Source organism: Plecotus auritus (assembly GCF_963455305.1).
Source record: "Plecotus auritus genome assembly, chromosome: 3".
In the NCBI taxonomy this organism is placed as follows: domain Eukaryota; kingdom Metazoa; phylum Chordata; class Mammalia; order Chiroptera; family Vespertilionidae; genus Plecotus; species Plecotus auritus.
The window spans coordinates 126,744,844-126,764,658 of NC_137772.1; the positions used below are offsets into that span (position 1 = coordinate 126,744,844).

The 19,815-nt window shown below is 44.9% G+C and overlaps 1 protein-coding gene across 8 annotated transcripts in view; it reads right to left on the reverse strand.

The window, feature by feature from the left end:
• The window catches only part of WASF3 (WASP family member 3), a 191,058-nt gene that overhangs the window by 38,591 nt on the left and 132,652 nt on the right, over window positions 1–19,815 (reverse strand). For 4 of the 8 annotated variants that reach the window (XM_080659112.1, XM_080659108.1, XM_080659109.1 and 1 more), the window contains one exon: window positions 10,241–10,383. The exons of 2 other annotated variants lie outside the window; for them this stretch is intronic. In XM_080659112.1, the coding sequence (XP_080515238.1) occupies window positions 10,241–10,373 (133 nt within the window). In that variant the 5' untranslated portion in view covers window positions 10,374–10,383. Of the gene's footprint in view, window positions 1–10,240; window positions 10,384–16,463; window positions 16,582–19,815 lie in introns of those variants that run through there. 2 more of the 8 variants (XM_080659113.1, XM_080659111.1) reach the window with 2 other exon arrangements.

The following is a 19,815-nucleotide window of genomic DNA, read 5'->3' on the forward strand; positions in this document are numbered from 1 at the left end:
GTAGAATAGAGAACCCAGAAATTGACCCAAATCACTATGCTCAATTAATATTTGACAAAGGAGGCATGAACATACAATGGAGTCAAGACAGTCTCTTCAATAAATGGTGTTGGGAAAATTAGACAGATACATACAAAAAAATGAAACTAGACCACCAACTTACACCATATACAAATATAAACTCAAAATGGATCAAGGACTTAAACATACGACGGGAAACCATAAAAATACTAGAGGAATCCATTGGCAGAAAAATCTCTGACATATGCCAAAGCAATTTCTTCACTGATACTGCTCCTAGGGCAATGGAAACTAAAGAGAAAATAAACAAATGGGACTACATCAAAATAAAAAGCTTTTGCACAGCAAAGGAAACCATCAACAAAACAACAAGAAAGCCCACTGCATGGGAGAACATATTTGCCAATGATATCAACGCTAAAGGTTTAATCTCCAACATTTACAGGGAACTCATGCAGCTTAACAAAAAGAAGATAAACAACACAATCAAAAAATGAGCAACTGATCTAAATAGACACTTTTCGAAAGAATACAGAAGGAAGGCCAAGAGCATATGAAAACCTCCTCAAAGTCACTAATCATCAGAGAGATGCAAATCAAAACAACAATGCGGTACCATCTCACACCTGTCAGAATGGCTATTATCAACAAGTCAACAAATGACAAGTGCTGGAGAGGATGTGGAGAAAAAGGAACGCTCGTGCACTGCTGGTGGGAATGCAGACTGGTGCAGCCACTGTGGAGAACAGTATGGAGTTTCCTCAAAAAACTGAAAATGGAACTCCCATTTGACCCAGTCATCCCACTTCTAGGAATATATCCCAAGAAACTAGAAACACCAATCAGAAAGGATATATACACCCCTATGTTCATAGCAGCACAATTCACCATAGCTAAGATTTGGAAACAGCCTAAGTGCCCATCAGCAGATGAGTGGATTAAAAAACTGTGGTACATCTACATAATGGAATACTACGCTGCGGTAAAAAAGGAGTTCTTACCATTTGTAACAACATGGATGGAGATGAAGAGCATTATGCTAAGTGAAATAAGCCAGGCAGAGAAAGATAAATATCACATAATCTCACTCATTTGTGGAATACAATGAACAACATAAACTGATGAACAAAAATAGATTCAGAGACACAGAAACATCAATCAGAACGTCAAACCTCAGGGAAGGTAGGGGAGGGTGGGGGTAAGGGAGAGAGATCAACCAAAGGACTTATATGCATGCATATAAGCCTAATCAATGGACACAGACACTAGGGGGGTGGGGTCATGAATGGGAGGTGGGGGGTAATGGGGGAATAAGAACACATATGTAATACCTTAATCAATAAAGAAATTTGAAAATAATAGAGATATAAATATATAATTTTTAAACATCTTTCTGATCTTTATTCCTTCTTACAGATCCAAGCTAACATCTGGTTTCATTCCCTTCAGCCTAAATAATTTGTTTTTAGCTTTTTTTTTTTTTTTGTACTGTAGTTATGCCAAAGACTAATTCCCTCGCATTTTCTCTGAATAAAAATCTTTATTTCATTTTCATTTTTGAAGGGCATTTTCATTGGTTATAGGATGACAACTTTTTTCTTTTGTCACTTTATTCACTGCCTCCTCGTTTCCATTGTTTCTGATGATTAAGTCAGCTGTCATTTTTAACATTGTTTTCCTCTATTTTCTCTTGCTTCTTTTAAGCTCTTTAAAATTGTTGTTCTTTTAGCAATATTATGATGATGTGACAGGATGTGATTTACTTTAATTTACACATCCTGAAATTTGTTGAATTTCTTGGATCATTTGGTTGATATCTATCATCAATATTCAAAAATTCTCACCCATATTTTTTTCTGCGCTATTCTCCTTTCCTCTTCTTCTGGAACTCCAATTATGTATGTGTTGGACCATTTGATATGGTCCCATTTGCCCCATATTCTGAATGCTCTTTTAAAATATATATATATATATATAAATTTTTTTTTAAAGAGAGGAAGGGAGAGGAATAGTTAGAAACATCAATAGGAGAGAAACATCGACCAGCTGCCTCCTGCATACCTCCTACTGGGGATGTGCCCACAACCAAGGTACATGCTCTTGACCTGAATCGAACCTGGGACCTCTCCGTCCTCAGGCTGACGCTCTATCCACTGAGTCAAACCAGTTAGGGCTGAATGCCTTTTTTTTTTTTTTTTTACTCATTTTCTCTTGTGAATCAGTTTGGATAATTCCTATTGACTTTTCTCCAAGCTTACTAATCCCTTCTGCTGATGTCCAGTCTGCTTTTAGGCCATCAAGTGAATTATTCCTGAGACTATATTTTTTAGTTCTGGTATTTTTTCTTTTTTTCTTAATAGTTTCCATTCCACTATTGAAATTCCTTATTTCTTCATACATGTTGTTGACCTTGTTCATTCTTTCCTTCAATGTATTTTTTATTCTTAGAATTTCCACCTCTCTGCTCATATCATCCATCTCTTCTTGAATGTTGTCTACTTTTTCATTAGAGCTTAGCATATTAATCATATCTATTTTAAATTCATGGGCTGATAATTCCAACATCCCTGACACATCTGAATCTGGTTCTGATGGTTATTCTGTCTCTTTATACTGTGGTGTTTTGTGTGGGTTTTTTTTGCCCTTTACATTTTGTTATTGAAAGCCAATCATGACATGGGTAAAAGGAACTGAGGTATGGTGGCCTTTAGTAATGTGTGGGAAAGGTGTGGGGCAGAGATGGTGTTCTATAGTTCTATAACTTTTTTCCCCAGCTTTATTGAGGTATAACTGACAAAACTGTATGTATTTAAAGTATACTATGTGATGATTTTACATGCATAAATTGTGAAATGATTACCACAATCAAGTTAATTAACATATCTACCTATAAATACTCACTCAAATGCCGAGCAATCATTAAGCTCAGGCTTCATTAATTATCCAGATGGAAAATCCTCATCACCCATCCAAGTACTGGGATACCTCTTTTCTCACTAATTGAATGTGTAGAATTGATAATTGAAAAGATAAGTTAGCCTCTTAAAATGACACGATTTTTATCTTAAAAAGAAATAACCACATCATCACCTCACATAGTTCTTTTATTTTGTAAGAACACTTACAATCTATTACCTTAACAATTTTCCATTATACAACATAGTATTTTAAATTATAGTCAGCTTGCTGTACAGTAGATTCCAAGATCTTATTCATCTTATAACTGAAGGCTTCTACCTTTGACCAGCATCTCCCAGCCCTCACCCCACCCTACAACTCCTCCCCCGGTAATAACCATTCTACTATTTGTTTCTATGAGTTTGACTTTATTTTTAGATTCTACATATAAATAAAATCATATAGTGTTTGTCTTTTTCTGTCTGGTTTATTTCACTTAGCACAATATCCTCTACATTCATCCATGTCACAAATGGCAGCATTTTCTTCTTTCTTGTTGCTTAATAATATTCCATTTTGTGTGTGTGTGTATATAGTAGTAGTAGTTGTCATCCCCCCTTACCCGTGGTTTCACTTTCCACCGTTTCAGACTGAAGCAGACAATGTTCACTCCTATAAAAGAGCCTGCCTTGTGGAAGAATACTAGTTTAGGTTACTGATAATCACAATCACGTACCTGATATGACAGATCATAGTAAATTTTTAGAAAAATATTAAAATCTTTAAAATCTTCCTTCAAAGTTTTTAGACGATCTGCTTTAAAAGTGTAAATCAAGCCCTAACCGGTTTGGCTCAGTGAATAGAGCGTCGGTCTGCGGACTCAAGGGTCCCGGGTTCGATTCCGGTCAAGGGCATGTACCTTGGTTGCGGGCACATACCCAGTAGGGAGTGTGCAGGAGGCAGCTGATCGATCGTTTCTCTCTCATCGATGTTTCTAACTCTCTATCCCTCTCCTTTCCTCTCTGTGAAAAATCAATAAAATATATTTTTAAAAAAGTGTAAATCAAAACAATCAGAAAATAAATCACTTAAGGCATTTTACCAAAAGCCTATAAACTCATGAAATGGGAAAAATAGAAATGATAAACCTGAGATGTTTAACGAAGGCAAGACTGAACATTCAGACTTGGCTGACTCTCCAACTTGTACTCTTAAGGATTATTCTATGTTTAAATCCTGCTATGTTGAAATCTATCTAGGGAAAGAAGAAATGAAAAACAATCAAACTCATAATTACATCTAAAATTCCATAAGGAAGTATTTCTGATATTCCAGGTCAAACATCAGTTGGGAAAGTGCTTGAATTTCCAACAATTCTGCCTTTGGTGGGGAGGGGTCTCTTACGATGCTTGTCTCTAATTCTAGTGCTGACAGAACTTTTATGTTATAGCTTCCTAAGTAAATATATCACTTCTTACCTACTCAATGGAAAAAAAAAAACACACAAAAAATAAAGACTGACCCAAAATATAGATGTCATTTATTATGTGCTAGTGTTGTAGCAGGTCATAATAATTGCATATATTTTCTACTTTGTGACTATATTGATGTCAAATATATGATTTTTTTAACTTCTAAGTAGGCACCAAATTGATTTTATTTGCTGTATGTTGCACCTACAGGGGTACTGGTGAATAAGCACTAATAAATAAATAAATGGTAATAATTTGCTATTCTACTAACAATTAATAACTTAGTACCTTAGTTTTCCAAAATCATCTCCTTGGCAAATATATATCACCATACTCCTCTTTGTGTAAGGCTCTCTGGGTTGTGAGTACAGATGCACTCAAGGAACTTGAAGAATGGGGATCTGTTCTGAGGACACCTAAGCACTACTCCTTGAATGTCCAGCTCCTGCAGGTCCAGGGACCTGCTGCTCTCTCCTCCTCGCTGGGCCCCGTGGTCTCTCTCATGTTCAGCTCCGGTTTCTCTCTGCAAATTATTTTGCCTTTCTTCGCCAATTTGCTCTATCTTCTCGTAAGCTCTGTTTCAATCCACAACTTTGGCTTGCAGGCAGCCATCATGATTTCTTTAGTGCTGGATGAGATTTCAGGAAGAAATTCCATAATAAACTAGCAAATTCAGTGTGGTTTCTTAGTTGAAACCTCCTGGGAGGAAGCGACTGATCCAGCTCATCTCTTCAATCCAGATGCACAGAATCTAATTTGTAGACCTTATCTCTGGTGCACACTCCAATCACAATCTCTGCAGTGATTCCTAGTCTTTGGTTCTAAAGCTCCCCAAGTGATTCTGGTTGAGATCCACTGAGATAGCCTAAATAAGGTTGACTATTCTTGAGGCTGGTATCTTATGTAAGGCTACCGTGGATTATGTGTACAAAACATACCAAGGCTAGAGTAGTGCATTAGTTTCCTATGGCTGCTGTATCAAATCACTACCAATTTAGTGGCTTAAAGCAACATAAATGTATTCTTAGAGTTCCCAGAGGTCAGAAGTCTGAACCAAGGTATAGGCAGAACTGTGCCTTGTAGAGGCTTTAGGGGATAATCCAGTTTCCAGAGATTGCCTACACATTCCTTGGCTTGTGTCCTTTTCTTCTATCTCAAAGCCAGCAATGGCCAATTGAGTCTTTGTTAAATCACAACTCTCTGGCACTGACTCTCTTACCTCCTTCTTCCACATTTAAAGGACCCCTGTGATGACACTGGTCCCACCTGGAGAATCCAGGATCATCTTTTCTTAAGGTTAGCTAATTGGCAATCTTAATTCCCCCTTGCCACATCATGTAGGATAGCTGCAATCTGAAGGTTCCAGGGTTAAGAAATGGACATCTTTCGAGGGGCTATTATTATTCTGCCTAAAATTGGACTACATGAAACAAAACATACTGTATTATTAGTTTCACTTACAAGAGATGGTACCCAAATGGGCACCATAAACACTATTAACACAACACTACACAGAATATTACAGCATGAGATACAGCTCCACTATTAAAACTTTAACAGTCTGTGGGTTTTCATCACTTATACTCTACTAGAGGCCAGGTGCATGAATTCGTGCACCAGTTGGGTCCTTTGGCCTGGCCTGCGGGATCGGGCTGAAACTGGCCCTCCGACATCCCCTGAGGTGTCCTGAATTGCGAGAGGGCATAGGCCAGGCCAAGGGATCCCACCACTGCATGATTGGGGCCGGGGAGGGACGCGGGAGGTTGGCCAGCCGGGGAGGGACCACGGGAGGGCTACAGGCCCTGTCCAGCCTGTCTCGCTCAGTCCCAATCGGCCAGACCCCAGGAGCAAGCTACCTATAGGTTGGAGAGTCTGCCCCCTGGTGGTCAGTGCATGTCATAGCAACTGGTCGACTGGTCAACTGTCTGCCCCCTGGTGGTCAGTGCAAGTCATAGCAAGCGATTGAGTGGCCTTAGCATATCATTAGCAAACTAGAGGCCCAGTGGACGAATTCATGCACTGGTGGGGTCCAGTCGGCCCTCCCCAATGGGGGCCGACTGGGGGAAGGGCTGGACGGGGCAAGGGGTCGTGGTTGTTCCAGTTGTTCTGCCATTTGGTCGCTGGGCTTTTATTATATAGGATTAGTCAGCTCAGATAGCCATAACAAAACATCATAAATTTGTGTGGCTTAAACAACAGAAATGTATTTTTCTCACAGTTCTGGAGGCTGGAATTTGGGGTCAGGGTATCAGCATAGCATCATCCCATACAACAGAAAGTGGTGGATCGATTGCCAGTCAGGGCACATGCCCAGGTTGCAGATTCAATACCCAGTCCAGTGAGTGCAGGAACAACAGAACAATGTTTCTCTCTCCCTTCTCTCTGAGATCAATGAAAATGAATAATAAATAAATAATGTTCTATAAGTATGGTTTTAACGGGAAAGACATTAGTGATCTATGAAGTGAAAAACTCATTATAATACCTATACACAGCATGACCCCATTTAAAAAAAAATGATTTCAGAGGAAGGGAGAAGGAAAAATAGATAGAAACATCAATGATGAGAATCACTGATCAGCTGCCTCCTGCACACCCCCTACTGAGGATCAAGCCCGAAACTTGACCAGGAATCATATCGGGAGGGAACTTACAGGGGTAGCAGTTTCCCGATCCCTGGGTCACAGCTGTGCCAGAGTGTCCTAGAATTCAGTTGTGGCTGAGGGGGCAGCTCCTCCCGCTGGGCAGGGAGTCTTTCCTGGGGGCCCAGCCTAATACCCACTCCTCCAGCTTTCCGATGATTTCCCAAGCACCAATTCCCTGTGCTAAATTCTTTCTTGCCTAAAATAGCGAAGATCTAAAAACATTTTGGATCTTCTACTTTCTACGAAAACAATTCTGCACAGGGTCAGGTCTGAGAAGTGGGTGAGGTGTTGCAGACGGCTCCCTTCTTTGAGTCTCAGCTTCCTCTTCTGTAGAACCGAGACCAAAGATTATCTGTTCATAGTTACTGACGACCGTGGCAGCTGTGTTTCCCGAAGATGGCCACAACATTTCCTATCCCTCCTGTGGCCTTGCCACTTTCCGCCATGTCCTCTCTCTCTCTTTTTTTTTTTTTTTTTTTAATATATTTTATTGATTTTTTACAGAGAGGAAGGAAGAGGGATAGATAGTCAGAAACATCGATGAGAGAGAAACATCGATCAGTTGCCTCTTGCACACCTCCTCCTGGGGATGTGCCCGCAACCAAGTTACATGCCCTTGACCGGAATCGAACCTGGGACCTTTCAGTCCGCAGGCTGACGCTCTATCCACTGAGCCAAACCAGTTTTGGCATGTCCTCTCTCTTGAAGCGGGGCTCTAACACGCTGGTAGCCAGTACACTGGTTGCCCACAGAATTCCAAGGCCAAGGCCGACACCCACGCCGCTCCGGGCTCTGGCTGGTATGGGGCCTTGCCCTCCTGGCTCGCTTCCTCTCCGGGAGTCCCAGCACCTTGCTGCACACCATGGCACACCTGCTGGTGCTGCAGGGCCTAGCGGGCGGGGTAAGAGCCCAGGTCGGGCCTCATGCCTCCTGGCTCCTGTGTGCTGACGCACCCTGCGCCCCGCAACCCCTATTCCTGCCACTGCTCCGACCAGGGCCAGACGCCCAGGTACTGTGCGCAGCCCTCGGGGACTGCTGTGGCCACCAGGAAAGCCTCCCCACCCCACCCCCAACTCTGGCACCCTGATCCCGGGTCCACTTCCGCCAAAGGATAGCTTTGCCCATGCAGCTGCCCGAGACAGAGTACCTCCAAGGTCCCCGGACCCCAAATTTCTGCCAGCCACGGCGGTTGGCCGGCTGGCCCCAATCTGGTCGGGGTGTTGGGGGTGATCCTGCCCGGATCAGGCTGGTTGGCTGCCACAGTGCATGTCATAGCCACCAGTCATTCTGGTCGTCCTGGTAATTCCACTGTAACAGTCGCTGGGTTTTTATATATATAGGTTACACTTTGATAGGTTGAATGGCCGACCGAACGACTGGGCACTTAGCATATTAGGCTTTTATTATATAGGATGCCAATAGATATTTCAGCCATAAAAAGAGGAGACTAAATCATTCTATCAAAAATATATGAATGCAGGCATCTAACGAACAAAATAAACTAGTGAACAAAATAAATCCAGAGACACAGAACCATGAAACAGACTGATGAATTTCAGAAGGAAGGCGGGGGTGGGGAGGTGAGAGGGGAGAGAGTAACCGGGGAACTTATATGCATATATGTATAGGCCATGGACACAGACAATAGTATGGTGAAGGCTTGGGAGGGGCGGGTGCAGGGTGGAGGGGGTCGATGGAGAACAAAAAAACAAAGAGGACATCTGTAATACTTTCAACAATAAATATAAATTTAAAAATATATATATGAATGCAAACAGAAACATTTTACTCTTCAATAATTTGCAAGTTATCTTCTTATAATTATACAAATTTACACATTTTATCAACAACCACTACCAAAAATCAATTATAATGAGTTTATATTCCAGAAGAAATCTACTGTGAAATACATTTAACTAACTGCCAAGTTACTTTTGACTTAGTCAATGATTATAGATGTATTAAAAATTAATAAGCCGAAACCGGTTTGGCTTAGTGGATAGAGCGTCGGCCTGCGGACTGAAGGGTCCTGGGTTCGATTCCGGTCAAGGGCATGTACCCGGGTTGCGGGCACATCCCCAGTGGGAGGTGTGCAGGAGGCAGCTGATCGATGTTTCTCTCTCATCGATGTTTCTAGCTCTCTATCCCTCTCCCTTCCTCTCTGTAAAATATCAATAAAATATATTTTTAAAAAATTAATAAGTAATACAGTACAATTCTTTCTAAAAATACCATCTATCCATAATGTTTTTTCTTAAAAAATAAAAAAAAAAGTGCTTGAAGTTTTTTAGGAAACATACCCTGTGCTTGAGACTACCAGTATGTGAAATTTTATGGAGGATTTTCTAGTTATTAACAGTTTCTGAAAAACTTAACTGTGAAAACCTGTCATCCAAAATGCAGTGAACCTAAAAGGAGTGGGATGAAGTGAGAAAACAAGATTATGTAAAAAGTTAGGGGGAAAAACACTTCAAAGAGTTTTGAAGGAAAAGGATTTCCAAACCCGTATTTGAGGCTTAAAACATGGAATATTCCTCAGGTATTTCATATCAAGTTCAAAATTAGAATAACAGAAAGTCTTATTTTCCTTATGCTTGAATTTGCTTGTATTTATATACCCTATGCATGTAATATGTACCTGGTTCTGTATATCTGTAACAATTGTATTTGACTTCAATTTGGAATCAGCAAATCTCATGATTTTTTTGCTTTAATCTTTTATTAATTTGGAGTATTACTCAATCGACAAGTATTTATTGAGTACCTACTCTGTGCTAGCTGTATTACGGGTGTTAACTAGTTTCAATTTACTACCTTTTATATAAGTTAGTCCTGTCCAAGTTAAACAAAATACTTAAATAAAGTTTACAAAGCTAATTGTATTATGCTCATTTTCATAAGTTTTAAAAATTGTGTAAAACTACTTTATATCTACTCATTTGGCCTCATCTAATAATTTGTGAACTGGTCAATTCTAATTTTATGTCTTGCTACATAAAGCTGGTGCTACAAGGCCAGAGAGGGTGCTGCTAATTTCACACCGGAACATGTAGGAGGGAGGAAGGGCAGTTCCTTCCCTCAAAGCTGCAGTCTCATCTTTGGACAAGCACATAGCTACTGAATTGAAATCTATTTGCTAATATTGAAATTAATAAAATGCAACTGATAATAAAAAAAAGTTGATCTCAAAAGGAGATGACTTACTTAGACTGCTTAGCTGGCGTATGATAGCAGCAAGGGTACTATTGGTTACACATTCAAGTTCACTGGTAATCCCTTCGGGCAGGGCGCCCCGGCACAGGTGCCGGGGTTCGATGTTCCGCTTCACTAAGGGCATGGCTCACAATCTGAAAATTAAACAGACATTTTAAAAAAGGCTCATTGCACTTTTTAACAAATCTAGAGTCTTCACTTCCTGGAAAATTTATTCTTTTTTCCCAGCAATTTTCATTATCCAGTAGTTTCTACTTAAGAGAATCTGCTAAATATGCAACAGATGTTGAATAACTTAAATGAATTCTATAGAGATAAAAGATAAATGTACAGTACAATTCTACTTTTTAGAAAAATAATACATGCAAGATTTCCAGGTAAGCATAAGTGAATGAATACATCATCTTACCTTCCCTCGCTTTCCACTAAAATGACAAGAGAGAGAAAAGGTGTGAACCCACAAGAATTAAGAGCAGGACACAACAGCCCTAAAACTGTGGACAGAGCTTAATCAAATTAAGACTAGGCTGCGAGTAGAGGGAGGCAGGAAGTAAGCTCACCTGAACACATAACCTTGCCAAATCTCCTCCACAAAGTTCAGGAATTGGGAGATCCCAGGTAGCTATGAAATGGGGCATCAAGGGGTATGGAAACAGAATTGGTTTTTAAAATCCATTTATGAATTCCTTCTCCCTTCTTGGGCTGGCCTTCTTCCACCTCACCCAGCACATTTTACTCTCTGGAAGAGGTGAATTCAAGCATCTGGACTTGAGACACTAGGCATAGCTCCAGGTTGGGGTAGGCAAGGCACTGAAGCCCATGGTATGAAATCAAAGTCTACGCTGAATGCTAAGATAGATATGCTCCCCACACCCCAGCTCCCTTCCCGCTTGGCTTCCAGAACACGGGGGCCTGGTTTTTACTCCGCACTGAAAGAGACCAGAGCATTCTTCCCTGAAAAGTGTTTGAAGAGAAGTCCATAAACATTAACACTGGACCTCCTATTGAAATACCAACCAGGTCACCCTACAGTAACACCTGTCAATAATCTCTCCCAACACAGTTTCCAGTCGGCTTTAATAGCTTAGACCTAAACAAAAGCAGAGGATCACCAGACACTTCAGGAAAGCTTCCTGTTACCCTGGGAATTCCTTTCATGTTTCTCCGTATAAAGTACATTGTAAAAAAAAAAATTAAACTTTTTGTGTAAGGAGGCATTTAGAATATCAAATCTACTCATGCAACAAATCTATTGCTCACAGCACAGTGGAAAAATCCAGTAACTCACTTTGACAAGACTGTCATATTGCCCAATTTGCAACAGCAGAAACACAGAAAAGCCTAAAACCTTGGTGACATCTGTTAGCAGTCAAATCAGCCCGAAATGCCAACATGGAACTCTTGTTGTGTGAGACAGATAATACCGTATTTGTTTAAGCAACTGTAGTTGGGTTGTATGTAACTTGAAATAAAACTTATTTTCACCTAGTACAATAACAGAATGAATGGTATACTGTATCTGAAGAGCCAGAATGTGGTCAGCATACAATCAATCTTTGCTTTTCTTCCCCCTTTCTTCATAACCTTTGTTCATGCATCCAATAAATACTTTCTGAGCACCTGCCACATATCTGGCAGTGTATGAAGTGACAAGGACCCAATGATGAGTGAGAACAGACAAAGCCCTCAATGGAACTTTATACTAGTGAGGAAGTGAAACATTTATCCAACCACACAGGTTAATGGGCAGGGGGGTGGGGGGGAGTGCGGTCAGCATATCTGAGGAATCATGGGAACCCTGCTGGGGACAGGATGGACTAAAATCTGAAGGGTAAGGGCTAACTCACAAAGGGTCCCATGGCAGAGGCAGTATCTATATATACTAGAGGCCTGGTGCACGACATTTGTGCACTGGGGGTGGAGGTGTCCCTCAGCCAGGCCTGCGCCCTCTTGCAGTTCGGGACCCCTCAGGGATGTCCGCCTGCCACCTAAGCTGGCAGGCAGACATCCCTTTCACAGTCTAGGGCTCTCACAGTCCAGGCCTCCTCACTCCTTACTGCCCGCCTGCAACAGAGGCAGGAGAGGCTTCCTCCAATGCTGCTGCACTTGCCAGCCATGAGCCTGGCTTCTGGCTGAGCGGCGCTCCCCCTGTGGGAGCGCACTGACGACCAGGGGGCAGCTCCTGCATGAGCATTTGCCCCCTGGTGGTCAGTGTACATCACAGCGACCAGTCATTCTGCCGTTTGGTCAATTTGCATATTAGGGTTTTATTATATAGGACTAGAGGCCCGGTACACAAAAACTCATGCACTCAGGGGGGTTCCCTCAGCCCAGCCTGCACCCTCTCACAATCCAGGACCCCTCGGGTAGGGTCCCTAGGCCTGGCCTGAGAACAGGGCATATTGGGGCTTTCCTTCCCCTGGCTGCAGGCAGCTGGCCCCACCCCTGCCACTGCCGCTGCTTGCCATCTGTGCAGCAGCTGCCCCTCCTTCCCCTGCTACAGGTGGCCTCCTTCTGCAGGTGACAGGAGTGGGGTGCGATGGTTTGGCCGGCATAGGCCTCCCTCTGCGGGGCAATCACTGGCTGGTGCACACACCTGCCACAGAGTCACCACTGGTGGCCTGGGACTCCCTCTTTCTTTGCTGGGGGGCAGGGCCCTAATAGCTTGCCTGCCTACCTGATCACCCCTAACCACTTGCCTACTTACCTGATCACCCCTAACCACTTGCATGCTTACCTGATCACCCCTAACTGCTTGCTGGGGGGCAGTGCCAGCCCTGCGAGGGGCCATCTGCCTACCTGATCGCCCCTAACCACTCTGCCTGCCTGCCTGATCGCCCCTAACTGCTTGCTTGGGGACGGGGCCAGCCCAGCAAGGGGCCGTGGTGGTTCTGGTCTACAGTCGTTCTAGTCATTATGCTTATGGTGGCTGGCCTTTTATTATCTGCTAGAGGCCCAGTGCACGAAATGTGTGCATGGGGGGTGTCCTTCAGCCCAGCCTGCACCCTCCCCAATCTGGGACCCCCCCACGGATGTCTGACTGCCCGTTTAGGCCCGATCCCAATGGGATCGGGCCTAAACGGGCAGTTGGACATCTAATCCAGGACTGCTGGCTCCCAACCGCCTGTCTGCCTGCCTGATTGCCCCTAACTGCTTCTGCCTGCCAGCCTGATCACCCCCTAACCATTCCCCTGCCAGCCTGATAGACACCTAACTGCCCTCCCCTGCCGGCCTGGTCGCACCTAACTCTCCTCCCCTGCAGGCCTGGTTGCCTCCAACTGCCCTCCCCTGCTTTCCCGGTCACCCCTAACTGCCCTCCCCTGATGGCCTGGTCACCCCTAACTGTCCTCCCCTGCAGGCCTGGTCACCTCCAACTGCCCTCCCCTGCTTGCCCGGTCACCACTAACTGCCCTCCCCTGCCAGCTTGGTGGCCCCTAACTGCTCTCCCCTGCAGGCCTGATCGCCCCCAACTGCCCTCCCTTTCAGGCCTGGTCCCTCCCAACTGCCCTCCCCTGCTGACCTAATCACCCACAATTACCCTCCCCTGCCGGCCATCTTGTGTCCACATGGGGGGGCCATCTGTGTGTTGGAATGATGGTCAATTTGCATATTACCTCTTCATTATATAGGATACTAATAAAAGGGTAATACGCTAATTGGTCACGATGCCCTCACAGTAACAAATGAAAAGCAGGCTGCATGGGGCAACCAGGCCGGCAGGGGGGTTAGCGAGGGATGACCAAACGACTGACCGGCAGGCTGCTTGGGGCGACCAGGCCGGTGGGGGGGGGAGGGGCAGTGAGGGGCGACCAGGCCAGCAGGGGGGGGCAGTTGGGGGCGACCAGGCAGGCGGGGGGGCAGTTGGGGGCAACCAGGCTGGCGGGGGAGGGGGGGGCAGTTAGGGGCAACCAGGCTGGCAGGCAAGTGAGCAGTTAGGAACCAGTGGTCCTGGATTGTGAAAGGGAGTCGGACTGCCGGTTTTGGCCTGATCCCAGGGATCGGGCCAAAACCAGCAGTCAGACATCCCCCGAGGGGTCCCGGATTGGAAAGGGTCCAGGCTAGGCTGAGGGGACCCCCTCCCCCCATGCATAAATTTTGTGCACCAGGCCTCTAGTATAGGATAAAAGCCTAAGTGACTGGCCAACTGGCCAGTAGCTATGACACGCATTGACCACCAGAGGGCAGATGCTCAACACAGGAGCAGAAACCACAGGCATGGAAACATGGAATAGTCTGATGAATCTCAGAGGGAAGGTGGGAGGGCGGGAAGAGTAACCAAAGATCTTATTTGCATACTAGAGGCCTGGTGCATGGATTCATGCACCAGTGGGGTCCCTCGGCATGGCCTGTGGGGATCGGGCCAAAACTGGCTCTCCGACATCCCCCGAGGGGTCCTGGATTGCGAGAGGGTGGTTCTCGGGTGACGCATCCTGGAATCGGGCTCCCTGCTCTCCGGTTCTGGGTGCATCACCTGTGAACCACAGCTACCAAGTCACCACAGCTCGGCAGCTCCTGCGTTGAGCATCTGCCCCCTGGTGGTCAGTGCGCATCATAGCTACCAGTCGGCCAGTTGCTTAGGCTTTTATATATATATCTAGACTAGAGTTCTGGTACACGTGCACCGGTGGGGCCCCTGGGTCTGGCCTGTGGGGATCGGGCCGAAACCTGCTCTCCGACATCCCCCAAGGGGTCCCAGATTGCAAGAGGGCCCAGGCCAGGCTGAGGGACCCTACCAGTGCACAGATCCATGCACCAGGCCTCTACTGGAAAATAAAACAGAAGAGGGCAAAAGTGGTTAACAGCTATGAAAAAAAGTTCTGTTCAATTATCCAATGTTTTCACTATGTCTTATGTCCATTAAGGTGGTGGCTGAACATACTCACCATATTTTCAGATTCAAATACTATTTTATCTATTGCCTTAGGTGCATTGCCTAGGGCACATCACCTCTCTGTGCCCCAGTTTCCTCCCTGTAAAATGGGGATAACAGTACCTACCTCACGGAGTGAGGAGTTACTGATTTATTATATCCATAATCATTTAGAACAGTGCCTGGCATATAGTAACACTTACTCTGATTATAGGAATAAAAAAACAAACAGTTCACTAGTTGAGGATAAAGCTGAACCCCGGAATATAGCTAACTCTATTTACATTAAAATTACGTAAAAGAAGAGGTGTGCACAAAGGAAGGGATGCTCTCATGTGAAAGTTCCAGATACATAAGTCTCTGAGCTGAGTGTAAGATTTATTGTGAGTTGTCACTTCCTTTTTGGAGAATCAATTAGAACAGTCACATTAGGATGGTAACTAATTACAAAACAAGAAACCAGGATTCCTCATAAGGAAAAAAAATCAATAATAAACCTAATAAAGGCATAAAGTGTGAGAAAGAAAAATTCTGGATAATGATCAGCAGGGACTCATTCCATGAAAACTAGAAAGAAATCAAGCAACAAAGACCTTGATGTCCATAAAGAAGCACAGAGCAGTCGGGGGTGGGGTGGGAGGAGTACCCAAAGACAGCACTGGGAAGCTAATGAAGGGACAGAGCTCAGGGCTCTGAACTCATCAGCAGTCTGCTTGTGATGCTGGTTTGTGAGACGGGCCCAAGCATGAATTAGCTTTTAAATAATTTCTCAAAAGAGGGTTTTATAAGACTTTGGGGTAAACATGAGATTTAGGAGCTGAATGCTGACTGTGTACATAATATGCCCCGTTTCCACATTCATTTTGTATTTATTCAGGATGAAATGTCACCCTTTCCCCATATTTTTAACCTTTGACATGCCAGAAACATGCCAGCACACCATCTCCCAGCCCACCACCACACTTCTCTGTATTCATAATTGTTCAAATAGACAGAACCATAATTATACACATTTCACTCAGAGGTCCCACCAGCCTGTCCAAAACACACCCAAAGCTAGTAAATACCTTCTCCCCTTTCCCTGCTACCAGACATACTGTCATTAAGGCACACCCAGGAACTAGCATGGGCTGTTTTTCACAGGGGGAGTCTTGAAAACGCTTACAGGATTTTCCTGGCGTTCTCGGTCAGATGTGCCTGCACCCTACTCTGACGCCTATCCCAACCCCTGCCAAAGACCCTCACTCATCTATGTAAGGCATTTCCTTACGGAGTCACAGATGATGATATGCTAAGCCCGGGGAGGCCCCATGTATCCATGGCAGCCTTGCTGGGAGTACTAACCTGGAGACTTGTTTAAGATGTCATAAGAGTAAAAAGGAAAAGCTCAGCTCTATGCAGGTGTATGAACCACATCTTCTGCTTTCTGTATTCTGATGCTTTCACAGCTTGGGCCCTGCTGGCCCTGCTGACCCTGTGGGGACTGCCCCTCTCAGGACTAGCCAATTCCATGAGCTAGAAAACAACTCACAGCAGTTTGCCTTTCATATGCAAACTACCAGTCCAGAGCCCACACCCACCACCTTCTCTGTGGAGCTCTTACACTATCCTCATAACTAATAATACAGACAACTAGGGACAACACCATGCCTGCTGAAATTATTCACACCAGGTGATCCTAAACCTGCTTATCCTGCCTCACCTGTTCCTTCATGTCCTAGTCGCGGTCCCCACTCCCCATTCCACCTCCTGACAGACCCTGGTGCTTTCCCGTGTGTGTCCTACGTACATATTTCTATTCAGTGCAGCCTTCACTTGGGCACTTTACCTGTTGTTGTGGTATTTCAGCTATGACTAATCCTAGCCTTCATTTCCCACTATCACAATACCTTTATTTGGAGCTCTTATCAAAATACAGAGAGGCGACAGGGTACTGTCTTTACAATTTTAGAAAAAGGATTTCATAGCTCCTTTTAAAAGTTCTATCACCTAGCAATGACTATTATGACTTTCTGATTCAGTGTAAAGTACTCTAACTGGTGTACTTTTCCCCAGACAACCTTTATTTTTATCTGATACTAATCTAAATAAACTGAACAGCAAGGAAGAGTTAAAGGAGAAAAAGTTGGGTCAATTGTTACTCTTGAAAATGGTTTGCAGTAACAAAATCAAACATGTAACAAACTACCCCCGTTACCAATGACAAGCATGTCTCTCGACTCCTTCACTGGAAGAACTGTGATGCAACCAAATCATTTTCCCCAGTCATTCTAGGTGCTAAGAAAAGAATCAAAGACTGCTAATCAAATGTTTAAGGATTATTAGAGGTTACATAAGGCATTACTATTAAACCTGTAGTTTGTCCAACTTTTCTGGGAAATGTTTCAATTTAGAGAGACAACCTGGTTCACATAGCTGTGAACTAGATTCCAGACAAAGCTAAAACCAGGCCAGTCCTTCCCTAGGAATTTGAAAGTGGGACCATGATACCCACCTAGTTGCTGCTTTCTTGAACAGCAGAGATGGTAATTCTTCTACCACATGAAATGGAGGTTCACAAAGTTAGCTAGCAGCAAGAAACCAGAATGAAATAACAGAGAAACTGGCAGAGACAAGAGAAACAGAAGGACCCCAATGGCTGTCCCCAATCTCCCAGAGACTGCACAGCCATCTAGAAGAGAGCCTTCTCCCCCACTCCCCACTGCACTAAGGGTCAGGCTCGCATCAAGTTTGATGGCTCTGTCAGCCTTCTCTAGCTATTTCCTTTCACACAGGCATTTCCTGAATCGAATCCTTGCAGGTGTGATCCAGCTTGGTGTCTGTTTCTCAAAGGACCCAGACTAATACAAGCGGCACCAAGTGGTCTAAGAAAATAGGTGGTTGGTTAGATGGGATTAGGACTTGCTCAATACCATGCTGCAGGCTGACAACGATGCCATCCTAACAAGTAGGCAATAAACAAATATCCTAACACAAGGTCATGTTCAACTGCCAAAGATTTCCCCGGAAGTGACCTGGATGGTGTCCTGGTGGAGGGAAATGCCATGACACACATAAGAGTGACACATATGCAGACACTTGTAAGATACCGAAGGAAAAACACCTACAGAAACAGCAGAGTTGGCTCGTTTCTGCGAGGCTGTACTGATTGCCTGCACAAGGATAATGAAATACTGAAAGCTGTTAACAAGCAGTTAATAGCTAAGTGTGAGAACCTTAGAGACTTCCTGGTGGTACAAAGTGGTCCTCATCATGACCTGCAATGGGACTGCAAGCTGGGGACCCAATTATGAGACTTACAGCATTCAGAACATCTGCACGCTCAGTCGAGGCAGGATTCTCATGCAGGTCCAGGCTGTGGCAAAGAAAACCTGGAATCTTGAAAACTGGGGAGGGACTCCTGGTGGGAGCCCATGATAGCATTGACCCAAGCACCTCCCCACTGCCCCATCAGGACCCTCTGGAGTATGTAGCGCACCAGTGAGCTGGAAGATGCTACAGAGGCCTCTTCCCCACAAGTCAGCACTAGCGCAAGCATCTCTTCCTGAATGTCTCCTTGACAACTAGTGCTGGACCTGATGAGGGAGGCAAGAGATTGACATCATGCTGACTGCAGGCAGAAGCAAGTGGTGGGCAGCCCACACACTGGAGGACTGGGAGATAAACTGTGAGACAATGCAGAGTCTGGCAACTACAGTAAAGTTTCTAGGGGCCCAGCGGTCAGAGCCATGCTGGGATACCCCCCCCACACACACCAAGTAAAAGACACACCTTACATCCCCCACCACAAAGAAGGAAGCACGGTGCCTATTAGTGGGTCCTAGGAGCAGCATACCTAGGATACTGCTGTGGCCCACAGACTGGGTAACACGCAGCTTCTAACTTTTGAGAGTGGTCTGGAGCAAGAAAGGGCTCTGCAGTGGGGCCAGGTGGTGGTGCAAGCAGCCTGGCTGCTCAGCTGTTGATCCACTGGACCTTGGATGGTGCAAAGGTGTCAGTGGTGGGAAAGACACAGGATGGGGGCCATGGCAAGCTCCAGGGGAGAATGAGCTTGCCTGGTTATGTGGGCAAGGGACTGGAAGAAAGGGAACTAGAATATGTGACAAGGAGGTATGAGAAAAGGCATGTGGGTGGACATTTGGGAATGGGTACGGTGTGAAGACTTTTAGATCATGTTAACCCCTACACAAGGCACCCCACCACGGAAGAGGCAGTGGGCAGAATAACAAGATTTGCCATCCTGCAGCATTGGTCCCCCCAGAATTGGCCATATGAGATCCCATATGTCATCGCATCTGACCGGGGCCAGCATGGGGGTTCAGGAGTGGGCCTGGCACAGTGGGTGGGATCACACACCACACCACTTAGATGGCCTTTTCAAGGCACACAGCGCAAGAGAAACTCTGAAAGAATGGGTGCCACCCTTCACCATGAGGTCTGCTTATGAAGTCAGAGACCTCACTAAGGAGCTGCCCCAAGGACACCAGGGTTTAGGAGCCAAGGGGTAGATGCAGGAGTGACCCCACTTATCATTGCCAAAAGCCCTCCAAGGGGCCTGTGCTTCCATCCCTGCCCACTGGACTCTACAGGGATGGATGTCCCAGTCAGTAAAGGGGCTCACTCTTGCAAGCAGCAGAGCAAGGTCCCAAAGATCTGCAAGGTCCAGTTCTGGATGGTTCTCTGGACTCATTCTGCC